This window comes from Balaenoptera physalus (assembly GCF_965194825.1).
Source record: "Balaenoptera physalus genome assembly, chromosome: 1".
NCBI classification, from domain to species: Eukaryota; Metazoa; Chordata; class Mammalia; order Artiodactyla; family Balaenopteridae; genus Balaenoptera; species Balaenoptera physalus.
The window spans coordinates 47,600,135-47,618,998 of record NC_138882.1 but is presented as its reverse complement, the minus strand read 5'-3'; the positions used below and the strand labels follow the sequence as shown (position 1 = coordinate 47,618,998).

General features: G+C 41.9%; 1 protein-coding gene across 5 annotated transcripts in view; it reads left to right on the top strand.

Annotated features, from left to right (window-relative positions):
* The window catches only part of RGL1 (ral guanine nucleotide dissociation stimulator like 1), a 281,027-nt gene that overhangs the window by 225,067 nt on the left and 37,096 nt on the right, over positions 1-18,864 (top strand). For all 5 annotated transcript variants that reach the window (XM_082472912.1, XM_082472911.1, XM_082472913.1 and 2 more), the window contains 5 exons: positions 1,863-2,047; positions 7,955-8,079; positions 9,465-9,680; positions 13,951-14,054; positions 17,132-17,216. In XM_082472912.1, the coding sequence (XP_082329038.1) occupies positions 1,863-2,047; positions 7,955-8,079; positions 9,465-9,680; positions 13,951-14,054; positions 17,132-17,216 (715 nt within the window). The remainder of the gene's footprint in view (positions 1-1,862; positions 2,048-7,954; positions 8,080-9,464; positions 9,681-13,950; positions 14,055-17,131; positions 17,217-18,864) is intronic.

The following is an 18,864-nucleotide window of genomic DNA, read 5'->3' as shown; positions in this document are numbered from 1 at the left end:
TTTGGTTTTGGTGAAGAAAGGAGAAATAATGAGTGCCGTGTGTGGGCTCTCAAAATAATTGAAGTCCATCATTTCAGGGGGAGTTAGGGCTTCACCATATGAATCTGGGGGGCCACAAACATTCATACATAACAGATGATGTGACAAGTGACCCGAATATTGAAGGTTCACTGACTAGAAGTTCATTAATTTCATTTTGCTCGTGCTTTCAATTAATCTCAGAGCCCAGATTAATTTCTTCTAGCTTTCTGTGAGGGAATGAAACTTTTGTTTCTCTCTTTTTTTAATCTGCACTGAAGATTTAGAAAATACTGAATTATTTCTATGGTTTTAAATGCCAACCTTAATTAATGGTTTTATGTCATCTATTTCTGCTGTAGCTATGTGAATATTATCGTTCCAAATGTCTTCGTGTCCATATTGGTGAAACAGTGATCTCCACAGCAGTGAAAACAGTTAATTTCTTTCCCTTCTGTGTTTGTACATCAGTTCCAAAAGTTCAGTGTTAGATTGGCTTTAGTTGCATTTCTGTCTTGACCACAGTCTAGCTCTCTGCTATGAACTTGAGACCTGTGAAGTTTAGACACACCTATGAAAGTCCAGGCGGCGGTTTCATATATATGGATCATAATATCTTTTCATTTCTTTACAGTTCGTTAACTAAGCGAACAATTTGTTTGAAGTCTAATCAGATGGTAATTTTAAAATCTGCTAGACATTTTTTTTCAGCTGAAAAATTTTAATTAGGTCTTTCGCTAAAACAAAGTGTCCCAGCTCTGTCAATAAAACATGCATTGATTAATTTATGGTCCCAGTCATCTCCGGCCATCATCAATGGATGCACCTTGTTCCTGGGGCTGGCTGGTCATTAGTGAGGCAAAGTACCGTGTGCATGGAACACAGCCCAGCACGTGCCCGACTCAGGAGTGGCTGTAAAGCCCTCTTTGAATATGAAGCGTAGGACAGTAACACTCAAAAGTTGTCCTTTTTGTCAGCTGTTTGTCTCTTCCATTGAGTGAGGGGCTGCACCTACCTTAAAGAGAACAAGCTCGTGTTATTAGTAACATGAAAGGAGGGAACTGTGCCCCCATGATGACCCTGTCTCTTTTTGTGCCCTGGTCCTTGTTTCATCCAGGGTAGACTCAGCTGAGCCATCAGAAGAAGTCGCCCTCGCAATGAATGGCTTTGCTTATCAAGTTTTTCTCCTTTACTTTTCAAAACCTAACTTTCTACTCATACTGTTTCTCCCACTTGAAACACGTTGTCCTCTGGTAATTTGAAAAGCGAAAGGATAATTTTGTGAGGACATTTTTGGTGCTATGCTGAAACCCTGGTGATCTTTGTAAAATTAAATTTACACATTATCTTTCCTAAACCTAGGCCCTTCCGTCCATCAAATTTCTGGCCTACTGTCTGTTATTTCCTAAAATGTTATCACAGTAGATTTTGTGGTCTCTGACTTGAGTGAATCCAGAATTGGAAACACATCATCTTGTTGTATACAGGTTACTTTGAAGTTGCTTCAGGACTCACTAAATCTTCTCTTCCGTGTCTTTTTTTGCCCTGTGTGGGTTTTTCCAAAGTTTATGGTCCTGTTTTTTTTTTTGTCTGTTTGTTTTTGTTTTTTAACTTACCAGTCTTTCCCCAGCTCCCCAACCACCACTTAAAATAATAAAAGGTAGTCAAGCTGTTTTCAGATGCTTTAACTTCACTGACATTGCTGGGAACTTCTAGGTGAACTATCCATTGATCACTTGCCCAACTTTTCCTGAGGCATGGCTGAGACAGGCTCTGGTGTCCAGGGCTGGTTTTGAGTCTCCAGAGCCAGTTGAGTGCAGTGACTTTCTGTTTCTCTTTCTCAGTGCAATCGCCTCCATCCTGAGGGCCTGGCTTGACCAATGCGCAGAGGACTTCCGAGAGCCCCCTCACTTCCCTTGCTTACAGAAACTGCTGGATTATCTCAAGCAGATGATGCCAGGCTCTGACCCAGAGAGAAGAGCACAGAATCTTCTTGAGCAGTTTCACAAGCAAGAAGTAGAAACTGACAGTGAGTACTTACTTGTTTGACTCCAGGGAAGAAGCTAGATTCTGATCCTGCAAACCTCCACAATGAGGAAATGTTCTCCCTGTACTTGTTGAATAGGAGGCCTTGGTTTCCCTCAGGACAGGCTGCTGGGGGATTGGGGGCTGTGGTAAAATTCTCAAGGTTATTGAAGTACTAATTACAGAACCTATAGCGTTTTAGAGCAGAGAAGGGGATATTCAAGATCACCTAGTCCGACTCCCTCATTTTCTACATGAGGAAACAGTGGCTCAGAGGTGAAGTGATTTCTCAGGGTTTCCTTTAATACCGTAAAGAGGACGATCTCCTTGATGGTCTTTTACCTTTCCTTGTCATCACATACCATGCTGAACTTGAATTTGCTGTTCATCATCTGCCTAATTGGTTCCTCCTTCTAGCAAATGAAAACCCATCGCAAACCACCACCCCCATTCAGCAGGCAAGGAATTAAATCCAGTTCTGCTGCTGCCCTCACAAAAGCTTGAAAAGGTCAGAAAAGATGTTTCTCCTTCAGCGGGAAAGCACCCTTGTAATCTGTCCCCTGCTGGGGCAGATTACCATCATTTCGCATCTCTGATGGCCTCTCCAGAGGAAGTTTCTGTAGCTGTTTTTTCCTATCTGAGGAATTGACTGCCTATTTTCAAGGACAGAGGAAGGGCCACCACTGCAGGTCACGGGCTGCTTGGAACCATCAGGCTTTGAAGAAAGTCAGAAAGAGGCTAGGGCGGTCTTTCAGCGTGACGTTTTATCCCCTCACTGGCTGCTGGGGGATGGTTGCCATGGCAGCTGACCCACTTGGAGCTTCTGACAGGCACTTCCCTGAAGTGACGCCTGATTTCCTCAGTGAGGGAAAGGAAATGGTTCCTCAACACCGATAAGGGAAGCTGCATCAGCGCCAAAGAAAATAACCTTCAATTCCAAACAGGACCTGTAGAATTTTTTATGTGTGGGGGACCAGAGAGGGGAAAATGCAATTGCATCATGAAAAGCTGACTGCCAAGTCCTCGGTATCTCAGATGACTTCATCTGCCGGGAATGTTTGAATACCAGGGGCACTCCTCCAGCTGCCGGACCTCAACTCCCTTCAGGGCCTCCCCTCCTGTCTTCGTGCTGGAGTGGATACACCATTAGAGCCCAGCTCTCCCTACGGGAGCTGCCCCTGGCTTCCGGCCTAATTGGGGAACTGGTGGGACCAGTGGTTCATTGTTTCCAACCGAGACTGGAGGGCCAGCTCATTTGGCAGGCTGAGGCAGGGGAGAACGAGACGGCCTGACTTTGGAAAAGCTTTTAGGCAATCCCAGAAATGAATTTTTTCTGTGTTTGGAAAATTTTAACCAAGAACTCTCTAAACTCTCTGTTTGTTAAGTACAGGAATCATTACCGAAAAAGAGTATTAGGAGCTTGGTTCCCATGTGCTATTTTACCCAGTTTCATGCCGGCAAAAGCAAACAAGCTCTCCTACATGTTTTCCAAAAGTGAAATTTTGCTTCAAGTTTTTACCTACTTACCGCTGGAAGAGAATCAAAAGCAGAAACAGTGAAAGCGTGGACTAGACCCCGGAGAGAAAGGACCATGTAATCTTCAGATACAGCAGCGTTGATCCAAGGCACATATCAGGCTGCTCTCGAGTGCTGGGTGAAAGAGATCAAGCCTTAGCACACATACTCCTTGGCTGAAGTGGGCCAGCCTCTGCATTGCAGAGCGACTGGGACAGATTTATGCACCGTGGTTAGCAAGAGGGTTGAGAGGCCCATTCTGAACCTTTGGGATTTCAAATATCTTATTCCTCCACCCAGTGAGAGAGGACCAGAATTGTGTGGAGGAAAAGTGGTGAAATCATGGGGTTTTAGCTTTCTTTAGCTCATGCTTGTTTGTGTCTCAGACTCCAGAGGCAGGCAGAGATCCCCTCCTTCCTTACCCGGTTGTAACCAACCCCGTTCACATCAGTACCTTCAACTCCAGGGTGAGGTGGCCAGCCTTAAATCACATACCTGTCACCAAAGTTGGCAGATACCCACGTGGTGCTCTGACAGGGGAAGTGATGTAGGGTCCACTCAGCGCCCCTTTTCCCCTCGGAAACTAAGAAAAGGCCACCCCTTGATCCAAGGTGCCTAAAAGTCTTTTATTCTGCAAAGGCTTACAATGTAAACATTCTGGGGGAGTAGTAACACCCTGATTTAAATGTCTGCCAAGATATAACTGAATGCAGCTAGATTTTTCTTCTTGAGAATGGATTTGACAGGCAGAAGAGCAAGGAGTGTGAAGGGGGATGAGGTTGGGGAACAACCCAGGAATTGGGGAACGTTTCCCCGGGAGAGAGGCTAGGGACCCAAGGTAAACGTCTTCAAGGTCCACAGTCTTTCACAATGGAGACTGGAGGTCCTGTTCAATGTGCTGAGCACTTATGCTTTTGATTTGGAGTCCTAGGTAGAAAAAATTTATTTTTTCCTACTTCTTCAGTCTGTATCCTATTAATTTGCTAATCGATGATCTTATCTCTAATAAGGCTCAGGTGAATTTAGCTTAAGGCTATTCTACTGCTTCATGCATACTTTTTTTTTTCTTATTAGTCATCCATTTTATGCACATCAGTCTATACATGTCAATCCCAATCTCCCAATTCATCACACCACCACCCCCACCCCCCAGCCGCTTTCCCCCCTTGGTGTCCATACGTTTGTTCCCTACATCTGTGTCTCAATTTCTGCCCTGCAAACCGGTTCATCTGTACCATTTTTCTAGGTTCCACATACATGCATTACTATACGATATTTGTTTTTCTCTTTCTGACTTACTTCACTCTGTATGACAGTCTCTAGGTCCACCCACATCTCTACAGATGACCCAATTTCGTTCCTTTTTATGGCTGAGTAATATTCCATTGTATATATGTACCACAACTTCTTTATCCATTTGTCTGTCACTGGGCATTTAGGTTGCTTCCAAGACCTGGCTATTGTAAATAGTGCTGCGGTGAACATTGGGGTGCACATGTCTTTTTGAATTATGGTCTTCTCTGGGTATATGCCCAGTAGTGGGATTGCTGGGTCATATGGTAATTCTATTTTTAGTTTTTTAAGGAACCTCCATACTGTTCTCCATAGTGGCTGTATCAATTTACATTCCCACCAGCAGTGCAGGAAGGTTCCCTTTTCTCCACACCCTCTCCAGCATTTGTTGTTTGCAGATTTTCTGATGATGCCCATTATAACCAGTGTGAGGTGATACCTCATTGTAGTTCTGATTTGCACTTCTCTAATAATTAGTGATGTTGAGCAGCTTTTCATGTGCCTCTTGGCCATCTGTATTTCTTCTTTGGAGAAATGTCTATTTAGGTCTTCTGCCCATTTTTGGATTGGGTTGTTTGTTTCTTTAATATTGAGCTGCATGAGCTGTTTATATATTTTGGAGATTAATCCTTTGTCCATTTATTCATTTGCAAATTCTGAGGGTTGTCTTTTCGTCTTGTTTACAGTTTCCTTTGCTGTGCAAAAGCTTTTAAGTTTCATTAGGTCCCATTTGTTTAGTTTTGTTTTTATTTCCATTACTCTAGGAGGTGGATCAAAAAAGATCTTGCTGTGATTTATGTCAATGAGTGTTCTTCCTATGTTTTCCTCTAAGAGGTTTATAGTGTCCGGTCTTACATTTAGGTCTCGAATCCATTTTGAGTTTATTTTTGTGTATGGTGTTAGGGAGTGTTCTAATTTCATTCTTTTATATGTAGCTGTCCAGTTTTCCCAGCACCACTTATTGAAGAGACTGTCTTTTCTACATTGTATATCCTTGCCTCCTTTGTCATAGATTAGTTGACCATAGGTGCGTGGGTTTATCTCTGGGCTTTCTATCTTGTTCCATTGATCTATATTTCTGTTTTTGTGCCAGTACCATATTGTCTTGATTACTGTAGCTTTGTAGTATAGTCTGAAGTCAGGGAGTCTGATTCCTCCAGCCCCGTTTTGTTCCCTCAAGACTGCTTTGGCTATTCAGGATCTTTTGTGTCTCCATACAAATTTTAAGATTTTTTGTTCTAGTTCTGTAAAAAATCCCATTGGTAATTTGATAGGGATTGTATTGAATCTGTAGATGGCTTTGGGTAGTATAGTCATTTTCACAGTGTTGATTCTTCCAATCCAAGAACATTGTATATCTCTCCATCTGTTTATGTCATCTTTGATTTATTTCATCAGTGTCTTATAGAGTTCTGAGCACAGGTATTTTACCTCCTTAGGTTGGTTTACTCCTAGATGTTTTATTCTTTTTGTTGCAATGGTGAATGGGATTGTTCCCTTAATTTCTCTTTCTGATCTTTTGTTGTTAGTGTATAGGAATGCAGGAGATTTCTGTGCATTAATTTTGTATCCTGCAACCTTACCAAATTCATTGATTAGTTCTAGTAGTTTTCTGGTGGCATCTTTAGGATTTTCTATGTATAATATCATGTCATCTGCAAACAGGGACAGTTTTACTCCTTCTTTTCCAATTTGTATTCCTTTTATTTCTTTTCCTTCTCTGATTGCCGTGGCTAGGACTTCCAAAACTATGTTGAATAACAGTGGTGAGAGTGGACATCCTTGTCTTGTTCCTGATCTTAGAGGAAATGCTTTCAGTTTTTCACCATTGAGAATGATGTTTGCTGTGGGTTTGTCATATATGGTCTTTATTATGTTGAGGTAGGTTCCCTCTATGCCCACTTTCTGGAGAGTTTTTATCATAAATGGGTGTTGAATTTTGTCAGAAGCTTTTTCTGCATCTATTGAGATGATCATATGGTTTTTATTCTTCAATTTGTTAATATGGCGTATCACATTGATTTGCATATACTGAAGAATCCTTGCATCCCTGGGATAAATCACACTTGATCAAGGTGTATGATCCTTTTAATGTGTTGTTGGATTCTGTTTGCTAGTATTTTGTTGGGGATTTTTGCATCTATATTCATCAGTGATATTGGTCTGTAATTTTCTTGTTTTGTAGTATCTTTGTCTGGTTTTAGTATCAGGGTGATGGTGGCCTCATAGAATGAGTTTGGGAGTGTTCCTTCCTCTGCAATTTTTTGGAAGGATTTGAGAAGGATGGGTGTTAGCTCTTCTCTAAATGTTTGATAGAATTCACCTGTGAAGCCATCTGGTCCTGGGCTTTTGTTTGTTGGAAGATTTTTAATCACAGTTTCAATTTCATTACTCGTGATTGGTCTGTTCTTATTTTCTATTTCTTCCTGGTTCAGTCTTGGAAGGTTATACCTTTCTAAGAATTTGTCCATTTCTTCCAGGTTGTCCATTTTATTGGCATAGAGTTGCTTGTAGTAGTCTCATGCATACTTAATTTTAGGTGGAAGTTGAAAGCTAATCCTAACATTTTGAGGATTCTAAGTACTTCTTGAGAATTCTGAGGACTTCATCAGCATTTCTGACACCAGAATGGCCTGTTCTACTCCCCAGAGCCTGGCCTGCCTTCATGCCCATTCCTTCCAGGCTTCTGATTATAAATGGCCCAGTAATTAAGAACTGCATAGTTGGGCTTTAGGAAGTAGTTGGATTAGTGCTTGAGCTGATCAGAGGGTTTGAGGGAGCCCCCAAATGAGGGTGACCCCCTGAATGTAGCCCAGCTTTGCTTCTCTAGACTTTGCCTAACCTGGCTCTGTCCTTGACCGAGGAACGAGTGGTTTGTCCAGGTGACAACATGAGACCTCTGAGCTTAATAACGCATCTAGGAACAAGCAGAGACTGGGAAGACCTCCATTTCACTCAGGTTTATTGTCCTTGCTGTTCTCTCCGTGTGGGTTTTCTAAAGAATCAGCTCTTTTCTTCCTAAATTAAAAAGTCCAGTTGGACTCTGTAAACAAGGTTGTACACAGCAGCACCAAATTACTAATTTTTTTCCACCTGTGAACAGATGGGTTTCCCAACACCATCTCCTTCAGCCTGGAAGAGGAAGAGGAACTGGAGGGTGGCGGGTCTGCAGAGTTCACGTGCTTCTCAGAAGATCTCGTGGCCGAGCAGCTGACCTACATGGATGCAGTACGTCTTCTCTTTGTGCCTCCGATGTGCTTCTACTTAGAATGTGGGAGTGACAGTACTGGTGGCCCCGGGTCACATGATTTAAGTCTTTTCAAATCCCCGAGAGAGGCTGTGCCTGTAAATGCAGAGTGAAGATGTGATTTGAATCCATCATCTGAATAATTCAGGCCTAAGCTCTTCTTACAATTCTGGGAGAAGGTGCTTTTTACTTGGCACAAGGAAATAAGAATTCTAATTCTAGGGAAACAAAAATCTATCCTGTTCCATGGGTATTTCTCTCCCTTTAGACTCATGAATATTTCAAGATCCAAACTGTTTATTTGGAGGATTGTAAAGGGGTCAAAGTATAAGTTAGGATAAAATAAATTCACTGAATCCACATGTGACTATATCTGGCAGCTCATTTCCACATGTGCTTCCTGGTCTTTTGAAGTTTGGATATTTTTGTTAGCTGTACATATTTGGTTTCATCAGCCACGTTTCATAGCTCAGTGTTAGCTGGTTAAAGAAAAAGGGGCTGTTATCAATGATCACAGTGGTTTTTAGCTCTTCCACACTTAGCACTTTAGAGGAAGCAGCATAGAGTTTCCATCTAGTTAACATGCAAATAGACTCTCAGAAGTAAATCAGATAGTCTATATAAAGTAAATCCTGGTGTTCTCTCTTTTACACAAACCCTTGCACATCTTGTATTGAAATTGTTGTACAAACGAGAATCAGATTTGTTCAACAAATTTGTTGTTGTTTCACACACTGATAGCAGAAGAGAAAGATGGAAGACTTCATTGGCTATGACTTTTAGGCAAAGACCTGGAAACCAGGCTTTAAATCCCTCTTTCTTCCTTTTACTGTGTGATGTTGAATAGTTTTTCCTTTTGTATGTTTCTTAGTTTCTTCATTTTAAATAATGGGAAATAGAATAGTGACATTGATGTGTGTCACAGGTACTGTACTTCTGTGAATCACTTTTCAGGTTGTCATTCATATGCATTATACACAGTTTATGATCATGAGTGTCCAGAACGTACCATGGATATGATTTTGAGGTCAAAATAATCTTAACCAATTCTTTTTGATTAGTAGTACAGATTTTTACCTGGCTTTCCTTCCAAGACAGAAAAGTCAAAATGTTTTTGGACATTTAAATTTTCTTTTGGTCATCGTGTTCCATTTGTTCAGTTGAGCAGATTTAGAAGGAACATGTGGGCTTTTCTGATCAGTTAATATATTAATTATTTACTTTTTTCTATTGAAATGAACACCATGAGGCAAATCAAGTAGAAAAGTGTTATTTGTCCATTCACGAAGTACCAACTTACAGATGACATGCTTTGCCATATGAAATGTGTGTGTTGTCCTTAAAGTCAATTCCTCTTTTGTTCTAGCAACTATTCAAGAAAGTAGTGCCTCACCACTGCCTGGGCTGCATTTGGTCTCGGAGGGACAAGAAGGAAAACAAACACTTGGCTCCTACGATCCGTGCTACCATCTCTCAGTTTAATACCCTCACCAAATGCGTTGTCAGCACCATTCTGGGGGGCAAAGAACTCAAAACTCAGCAGAGAGCCAAAATCATCGAGAAGTGGATTAACATTGCTCATGTAATTGTCTTTTTAAAAATATTCTTTGGGTTTAGTAGATATGGGAGATTATGCCATCACTCTTATGTTTCCATTTGGTTGAAAAGCAGTCAAAAGACCATATGTGAGGGCCCATTGGGTTTTGTTTATTTTTTAACATCTTTATTGGAGTATAATTGCTTTACAGTGGGTTGTTAGTTTCTGCTTTATAACAAAGTGAATCAGCTATACGTATACATATATCCCCATATCCCCTCCCTCTTGCATCTCCCTCCCACCCTCCCTATCCCACCCCTCTAGGTGGTCACAAAGCACCGAGCTGATCTCCCTGTGCTATGCAGCTGCTTCCCACTAGCTATCTATTTTACATTTGGTAGTGTATATAAGTCCATGCCACTCTCTCCATTCGTCCCAGCTTACCTTTCCCCCTCCCTGTGTCCTCAAGTCCATTCTCTACGTCTGTGTCTTTATTCCTGTCCTGCCCCTAGGTTCTTCAGAACCATTTATTTTTAGTATAGTTTTTAGTATAGTTTTATACTATTTTAGTATAGTTTTTGTTGTCCTTCCAAAGTAAGAAAAAAGTTGCCTTTCTTTTTTTTTTTTTTTTTTTTTTTAAAGATTTGTTTGTTTTATTGATTGATTGATTGATTGCTATGTTGGGTCTTCGTTTCTGTGCTAGGGCGCGGCAAGCAGGGGCCACTCTTCATCGCGGCGCGCAGGCCTCTCACTATCGCGGCCTCTCTTGTTGCGGAGCACAGGCTCCAGACGTGCAGGCTCAGTAGTTTGTGGCTCACGGGCCTAGTCGCTCCGCGGCATGTGGGATCTTCCCAGACCAGGGCTCGAACCCGTGTCCCCTGCATTAGCAGGCAGATTCTCAACCACTGCGCCACCAGGGAAGCCCCAAAGTTGCCTTTCTTAATGTGGGAGTTTATTTATTTCTCCTCTTTAAAAATATTCGTCCCTTGATCACTTCTTTCTGCTCATGGGCCCCTTCCGGGTGCGATGGAATGTCTGCTTTTTCACAGACTGAGTGTTGGTTCTGCGCCGTGTTCAGTAAATATCAACTGGTGGCCTCAGTGTCAAATGGACTGCTCTGACGATGCAGAAGGATTATCTCTCACCCTTCCAGTACCTGGAAGCATTCTATTTTCTGCAGACTTGAAGAGCCAATACCTTCTTAGGATCTCGAATCTCTTTTCTAAAAGACTGAAATATACAGATTTCACATTAATCAAGGGCTTTCCTGAGGGCTTTATATCTAAAGTTGGAGGGGCAGAGTCTATTCCTAGGCCTGAATTACATTCTGCTGGGTGTCAGTCCAGTCTATTGGATCAACTGCTTCCATGCCATATGACCTTGACCTTCATTTATCAGCATCATGAGTGAGGAAAGGTGAACAGTATTCACTCAGTCATCACATATTTCATGAGCCCCTGAATGCTTCAGAGCTACAATTTTATGTACTTTGGGGACATAGATAAGCTAAACACAATTAATTTGGTCCTACAGGAGCCTATAGTCAAACAAGGAAGCTAAGATATACTGGAATTATCTTAGCCTGGGCTGAAGAGGAGTAGGGCCGTATGACATAAGTGCTGCAAAAGTGGAGGAGCGAGAAATCACTTCTGACTGGGGTGATCCAGGAAGGTTTCATGGGTAGGATGACATTTGAATTTAGCTTTGAATAATTGATAGGATTTTGGGTATTTGAAGATTTGGGAAGATTTTTTTTTTCTCGGCAGAAGAAATTACATCAGCAAGAGCTATGTAATTAACAATTTTGACAAATAATTATTACGTAAATATCCTCTGTTCTGGGCTATATGGGTCAATCCTAACCAAAACACATTTTGTTTTCTACCCCATTATATATTTTTCTCATTAAGCCCCTATCTGTGGGCATAAGGCTTAAACTTTCACATTTTCTCTCTCTTTTTTTTTTTCCACATTCTCTTTTGTGGTCTTTGATTAAATAGCAAAGCCATAATTGTGCCAGAGAATTTGCTTTATTTTGAGTCTGTAGGTGGTCTAATACCACAGACTTTTTAGTACATGGAAAAATACTATATGGAAAAAACAAAAAAATATCTTATGCAACTTTGACTTCTCCTATTCTGAATTGAGGTTATTTATCAACAAGTAAGAGCTACAAAAGAAGTTCTGATAGAGCATGGAATTTCTCTGTCTTCTTAGACTGATAAGAAAAAATATTTTTTGGCCACAAACGGCATATCATTTACAGTCATCTACATGTCTCAAAAGAAAATAGTCTATCTACTTTTAATCTATTCAACTGCTTAGAAAATCTGTAGCAAGCGTGTAGCATCTGTATATGTGACAGGGTGACTCAAACAATGACTTTGGCCCATATAAATATCAATTGTGCGTTTATGTGATAATAAGAAATACAAGTTGTATAATTTGAGGTATATTCCAAATCCCATAGCGCGTGCTTAAAAGCCAAGGGTCCTTAACTCTTGGTGATGCAGTTTCCCAGTGTGGAGCATGCTGTGTCCCTTGAAACTGTGTAGGTAACTTAATAAAATAACAAGACTCACAGGTGGTTTCCAGCCAAGATTTATTTTACTTTCCCTGCATTAATCACAGTCATTTTCTATTGAGAGGATGTTTGAAAAAATGATAATTTTACATGCAGAAAATATTTCTGACCTAATATGACTGTATTTTCTTGGACTGGCCTTACTGCTACATTTTTACTTTTGCATCACCTCTCCTCAAAGATCATTCCTTTTCTAGAAATGGGGCCAGATGCCCCTTGTACTCCTTTAAACCTTTAGCTTAAGCCTCTTTCTGAATAATGTGTTCCATATGTTTATCACAATTTGCATGAAATATCTGGGCCTGAGTTCCTTTATTTATTGCAAGTTTCCTGATTTTTAGAACATAACTTTTGGATTCTGAACCTTTGTTGAACCATGCTGTCATGGGCTTGGTTTCCAGACTGACTGACTGTAATTCAGAGCGCGAGCTTTCTCTCTCTCTTTAGCTTTCTCTCTCTTTCTTTTTAAATAAAGGGAAAGCATTGAGGCGTTTAAAAAGAGTGGGCATGACTTTTGTAAAGAACTTTGACATTTACTCTAAGAAAATGTTGTGGGGTTTGTTTGTTTGGCGTAGTAATTTTAAGTAGCCAGATTTGGGTGTACCAAGTTAGAGAATGCCATTTTTCCTTCACAGTCAGGACTCACGTGACTTCATGAAGTGATCTTTCAAGCAACGTGCATTTATGCCCAACCACTCTGGGACCTCTTGCCCCAGATGTTCTGCACGAAGCCAAGCCCATGCTCACACAGTGTACTCGATAGTCAACAGTGGATGTAGTACACTCCCCCATGTGCCTGCACATGAAGCATCTCCTTGGGCATAAGGCACAGCCCACTCTCTTGAGGCTGCCACCTTCCCCATTCCGGCCGCAAATGGGATCCTCTCCCTGACTGTTTTGCTGTCCCCTACCATTCATTCAGCAGGACTTTGACTTCAGGGTCGCTGCCTGCTGATGCTACAGACTCTGAATGGTAGCTGAAGTTTCAGGATCAGGCATTCTTTCTCCTTCCCCAGAAAATGACATCCAGAATGTTTCCTGTTCTCTTTCTATTTTGTTTTAAAACGCTGCCAAAGTGAATTTTATTTTAAAAGCCCAAGTTATTTTGGAACCACTGTAAGTACCAAGGTGTTTCTGAATGTTTATGATTGCGGCACAAGCCAATCTGAAACCGAATGGATGTGTATAAAAATATTCCCTCTTGGCTAAGAACATAAAAGCCAAAGTTCAACTTGTGGTGAGTTTTTATTGCCAAGGTATATACCCCTCTCTGGACAGGGGTTGGTCATGAGATGTTTGATAGCATCTGACCTCGAAGCAGCTGCTGCCCGGTTCACTTTGTGGGTCTGAAGGATACAGTCATCTTTCATGTGTATTTTTAGGGCATATGTGTGCTTTCTTCAGAAGAAAGTTTGCTTTCTCTAGCAAAGCTCTGTAGACTCACCTCCACTCGTGTTTTTACTGGGAAAGCTGGAAACTATAAAACTGTAACAACAACACAGAAAATATATTAAAGGGAGAAAAACAAGCGTTCAGGGCCAAAACCTGTAAAATGTTTCAGTGACTGGGATGGGAGCAAAGGAGCCACTTTTTGATGTTCAGTATTTATACAGCCGCCTATTTAGTGGTAAGAGTTCACGGCAGCTGTGATACCTCTAAAACAGGAAACCACCAACTCACTGTTTTATTGATATTTAAATGCCTTGTATGTTTTAATCACTCTCCCTACAGGAATGTAGAATCCTGAAGAATTTCTCCTCCTTGCGGGCCATCGTTTCGGCACTGCAGTCCAATTCCATCTATCGGTTAAAAAAGACTTGGGCTGCGGTCCCAAAGTAAGTTCCCAAGTGTCTGCTCTGCTTTCTTTGGCTGGGCTGATTAGTTGCTGTATAAATGGTGTGGGTCCTCATTTTCAAAGCTCATATTATATAACTAGAGAAACATCTTTGAAAGCCTCTGTGTGTTCCAGGCAGGGTGTGTTTTACACATCATCATGAATGAGTTTTGAGGCAGGGCTGCTGCAGAAACCAAACTCATTCTCAAAGGGTGCCAAAGCCAAGATGATTGGCTTTGGGGATGATTTTAAGGATGTGCATATTATCTGGGCTTTGAGGGATAAGGTTGTGGAGTGATGAAGTTACAGCAATTTGCCATTAGTTCTGGTTATTTTTCAGCCACATTCCAAAGCCCTAAGCTGTTCCAAGCTGTGAGGGATAGTGTGTGCAGATAGGACATTAGTTCTTGCTGTTCAACAAGAATCCGTTTAGTTCGTTTCTGCTTCCGCTTATTAAAAGCTATCTTAGTGATATTAAAAACCTCTAAGTATTCCTTCCTAGGTACCTGACTAAAAACGATTAACTGCCCACATTCTGTATTGTGTTTTTCTTCATATTTCTTGCCGTAACCTTTGGAACAATGAACAATTGTGTCCTTCCTTATTGTTTCACTGTCGCTCTCGCCCCCATGTCCAGAGCTTCACTGAACTCTAGACCAGAGGGCTTTTGGCAAAGGAGGGAAGAGTGAGTGAGGAGGCAGTTCTGGTGCCCCATGAGTACAGATTTAGAGGCTGGGGCATGTGTTGTGACTACAAACTAGATCAGCTACTTTCAACAAAGTCTCTCTCGGTTTGCACTAATCGAGAAGTCAGGCCATTACAGGGAAGGATGCGTGCACTGTTTATAACCTATATTGTACGCAGCGCAGTCTATACTGTGTGAGGCACTGTCAGTTCCAGTTGGGAGACAGGCCAGCTTGCTCCCCAGACAGGCCTGCCTTGCGGATTTGGCGGGCTCTGTCCTTAGAGTGGAAGGTCTAGGTACTCAGTTTCGTCAACTCACTCAGAGCTGGTTAAGCCTGAAGGGATTGACACTATCCAAACTCAACAGAGACCCGGATTGGTAAACCAGAGTTTCATAGATTTATGCTGAAAAAGGAGTGCCAGAGTGTTCAACCTACTGATAAGCTCACATTCTCTGTCAGAGGCAAATCTGCTTAGGGGAAGTCACGTTATTTATTATATAATTCTTTGATGGGTTTTGAAGCAGGTGATCTCATTGCCTGGTGTTATAGATCTGCAGACGCCTCAGCCACTTGGACTCCAGAGCTCGTGTTCTGTTATCTATCAGGAGAAAAAGTGGCAGATAGGCTTTTCAAAGTCCAGTGCAGTTTTCTTGATTACCACTTTTTTCTTGAGTTCTATCTCCTCTTCATTAGTTTGAATGAAGAAGGTGACTCTGTGTGATAGAGAGATTAGTTAATTGCTTTTCCTCTGCACAGGAGTCTTATGAAAGATAAGGATCATGTAAAATCATTAGATGTTAGGCCCTGGCGAAATATGATGGGAAAATCAGATGCGTACAGCGTCCCCACCCTCAGCACCCCAGCCCCGCACCTTCCCCTCATCACTGCTCCTCAAGTGTGGTATCAGAAACAATGGGATGGTCAGGGGCTAAAATGAAATCTTGCCCCACTGCACCCTTCTCTGGTGGCAGTGAAAGGTAATCCTATCTTTCCTTGGTGGTTGATAAGTAGAACACTATGAAAAGTCACTTAGCCAGCCAAAGATTTCTACCATAGCAAATCTGAGGCTAAAACACAAGTAAAAAATTAGTGGACTTGTTTCTTAATCTCCTTGGTTACCATATGAGAAGGTCCATTCTTCCAGCTGGCTTTTGTATTTAAGAAACACCACAAAACAAACCTCAAAGCCCCATTCTGTACAACATGGGTGTCTGGTTTGTGTCTTCATTGGTTGGTGGGTTCATATTTTAGCAGGGCTGCTGGAGAAGTATCACACACAGTTCCTGAGAGAAGCCACTTGCATATCAGCTCTATATAGTTTCTATTGCTAAATTCAAGGAACAGAGTTAAGAGATTTTATTCGGTTATTACTTTCCTGATAACCCTTTATGTTAATAACTTTCAGTGGACAGAGAAGACATCTATTTCTTTCTGTTTATTTAGGCCCACATGTAATTAAGTTCTTAATGATTTTTTCCAAAATATAAATAGCTTTAATGGTTTTCTTAATTCTAAGAGTAATACTACACTCATTGTAAGACACATAAATTTTTAGTAATGGCTTTCTCATAATAATGAAAGTGTTGCATATAGAATGACATTGCCTCTGTTAATTCTTTGCCTTCAGAATCATCCTCCCAGTAACCCTGGAGGGGCGTAGAGAAAAGCGCGAGGCCCATGGAGACGTAGCGTACCAGGGAGGGGCAAGGCAGGAGTAGGTGCTTTACATGTGTGATCCTGGTGACCTTCACGGCCATCCTGTGAGGGGGCTGTCACTGTTTCCATAGTGCAGATAAGAAAACTGAAGCTCAGGAAAGTTGAGCAACTTGTCTCAGATCACTTAGGGAGTGAGTGGCCGAGTTGGGATAGGAACCCACCCCCTCTGACTCCAGAGCCCGTTCTGGTTCCACCATCTACTCTGACTCTAAGAGGTTCAGGAAATTTGGGGTGTGTACTGCAGCTCTCAGCAGTTAGTAGTGGAAGCTCGTACAAATCCCCAACCCTGGCATCTTCATCTCTCAAATGAGGGGACTGGCCAAGAAGAGTTCTCAGGTCCTGTAGGGCTATGGGTGTGTTGCTAAGAGAGAATTTTTTTTAACCTGCCGAAGAGAACATGTCCCAATTAGACAACTTAATACCCCAGTTTAACAATCTTTTTTTATGATTATAACATGCATGGTTAGAAAATATCCCTCTCTTCACACAGGTGATCATGTCTACCTATAAAAAAAAATTAAAAAAAAAAGCCACCCTGCATTGGAAAGGTCATTGGCTTTGTCTGTGCTCACGTAGCCCTTCCCTCTGTAGCCAGAGGTACTGAGGGCACCTGGGCCCAAGGTGTTGGACTTTTACTAATCTTCATTTGTTAATGTTTTCTTCATCCCTTTTGTAGGGACCGAATGCTGATGTTTGAAGAACTTTCAGACATCTTCTCGGACCATAATAACCACCTGACCAGCCGGGAGTTACTGATGAAGGTGAGGGCGCTGGGTTGTACTGTGCTGACCGCTCTGGAATCCGTTCAACGGAAGGGTAGCTTGAGGGCTCCTTGGAGGCCTGCAGTCCCTTGAGAGAGGCTACAGGGAGTGGAAGGCAGGACTTTTGGTTTTTAAGCCAAATCGAAGAAGCCTGAGGCTGAGAAAATTCAAAGTCCAGCTCCTCAGCTTCACTGTGATGCAACCAGATTGTGAAACTTGCGTTGCTGCCTGTAGCTCCTCAACAAGCTGCCCTGGAAACACTGAGTGCTGGCAGTGAGGTGGGTGAGAGGGCCTGGAATATCCTTCTCAGCAAAACAGCTTCTAGGAGGACAGGGGCCAAGCCTGCAATTCTACATCCTTTATTTGCACTAAATTGCGCAGCCTGTCCGTCAGCAGTGTTTATCGAACACCAGATGAGTGCTGGCTTCTGAATGGCAGGCTAGGTAAAGCTACAGCTCGGTTCATTTTCTTTCTCTAGATGTTTGTTAAACATCTAATATTTGTAAAGCATTTGACCGGCCTCTGGGAGTATGAAGAAGATGAACACAGACCCTGTTTTCGGGAACTCACCTGCTGGTGGGTGGATATAGACCCTAAACAAGAATGAGTAGTCAAAGAAAGGTACAAAGATAGGTTGTGAGCAATCATCAGAGGGGAACATGGACCAGATATTATCTTCACGGCCTCTCTATAAAGTAGATTTTATCCTCCTCATTTTGCAGCTAGCCAAGCCTCAGAGAGGTAAGGAACATACCCGAAGTCCCACACCTGGTAGGTGGTGGAGCTAGAATGTGAGTCCAGCCTGGTGAGATGCTAAAGCCAGTGCTTTCATCACTTAGGCATAAAACTATTTCTTTTGACCACTTGGGAGTAGGAGGCAGGGTATGTCAGGTGAAACTTCATGGAGAAGGAAAATAAGTTGGTAATTCAGTTAATCCTGATTGGGCATTCACTGTGTGCTGGGTGAGGGAGGTACAGCCGTTCTGAAGGCAGCCTCCGATCTTAAGGAGACTGCAGTCTCATGGGGGAGGCGAAGTGGGCAATTATGAAAAAGACCCCAAAAACCAAAAATAAAAACAAAAAAACTATGATATGTGCTACCATAGGGGGAAGCCCTGAACTGGGCTATTAGAACAGAGAACCCTTGTCCTTAGTCTCCTTTTCTGTGAATTGGAGGTGATAATAGTACTATTTAGTCTACTGATCTCATGGAATTGTTTTGAAGATTGACCAAGGAAATATTTGAAAGCCATGTGCAAATGTCAATTTTTTTTAGTATTTGGCTAGCTATCTACATGTGAAACCAAAGTACACATAACAAATGAAAATGAAAAAAGTATAAGTGATACATGTAGGCTTAGAGTAGACACTTGGGAGTAGGAATGAGAGTCAAGTGGGGGTGGGGTTACTTAGAAAAGGCATCAGTTGATAACTGTTAGGTTAGTCTTTCCTGTAAGAGCATCTGTTACGGTCTTCTTGACTGTTCTCCTCCCAAGTCCTGCTCCTCTTCCTTCATGTCTCAGTGAGGACTACATTTCTGCTTGAATCCTTCCTTGACACCCTCAGGTCTGATTAGGCCCCTTCCCATGTCCTCCAGAAGCCCGTCATTCCTCTGTCCTAACACTTATCATATGCTCCATTAGAATCG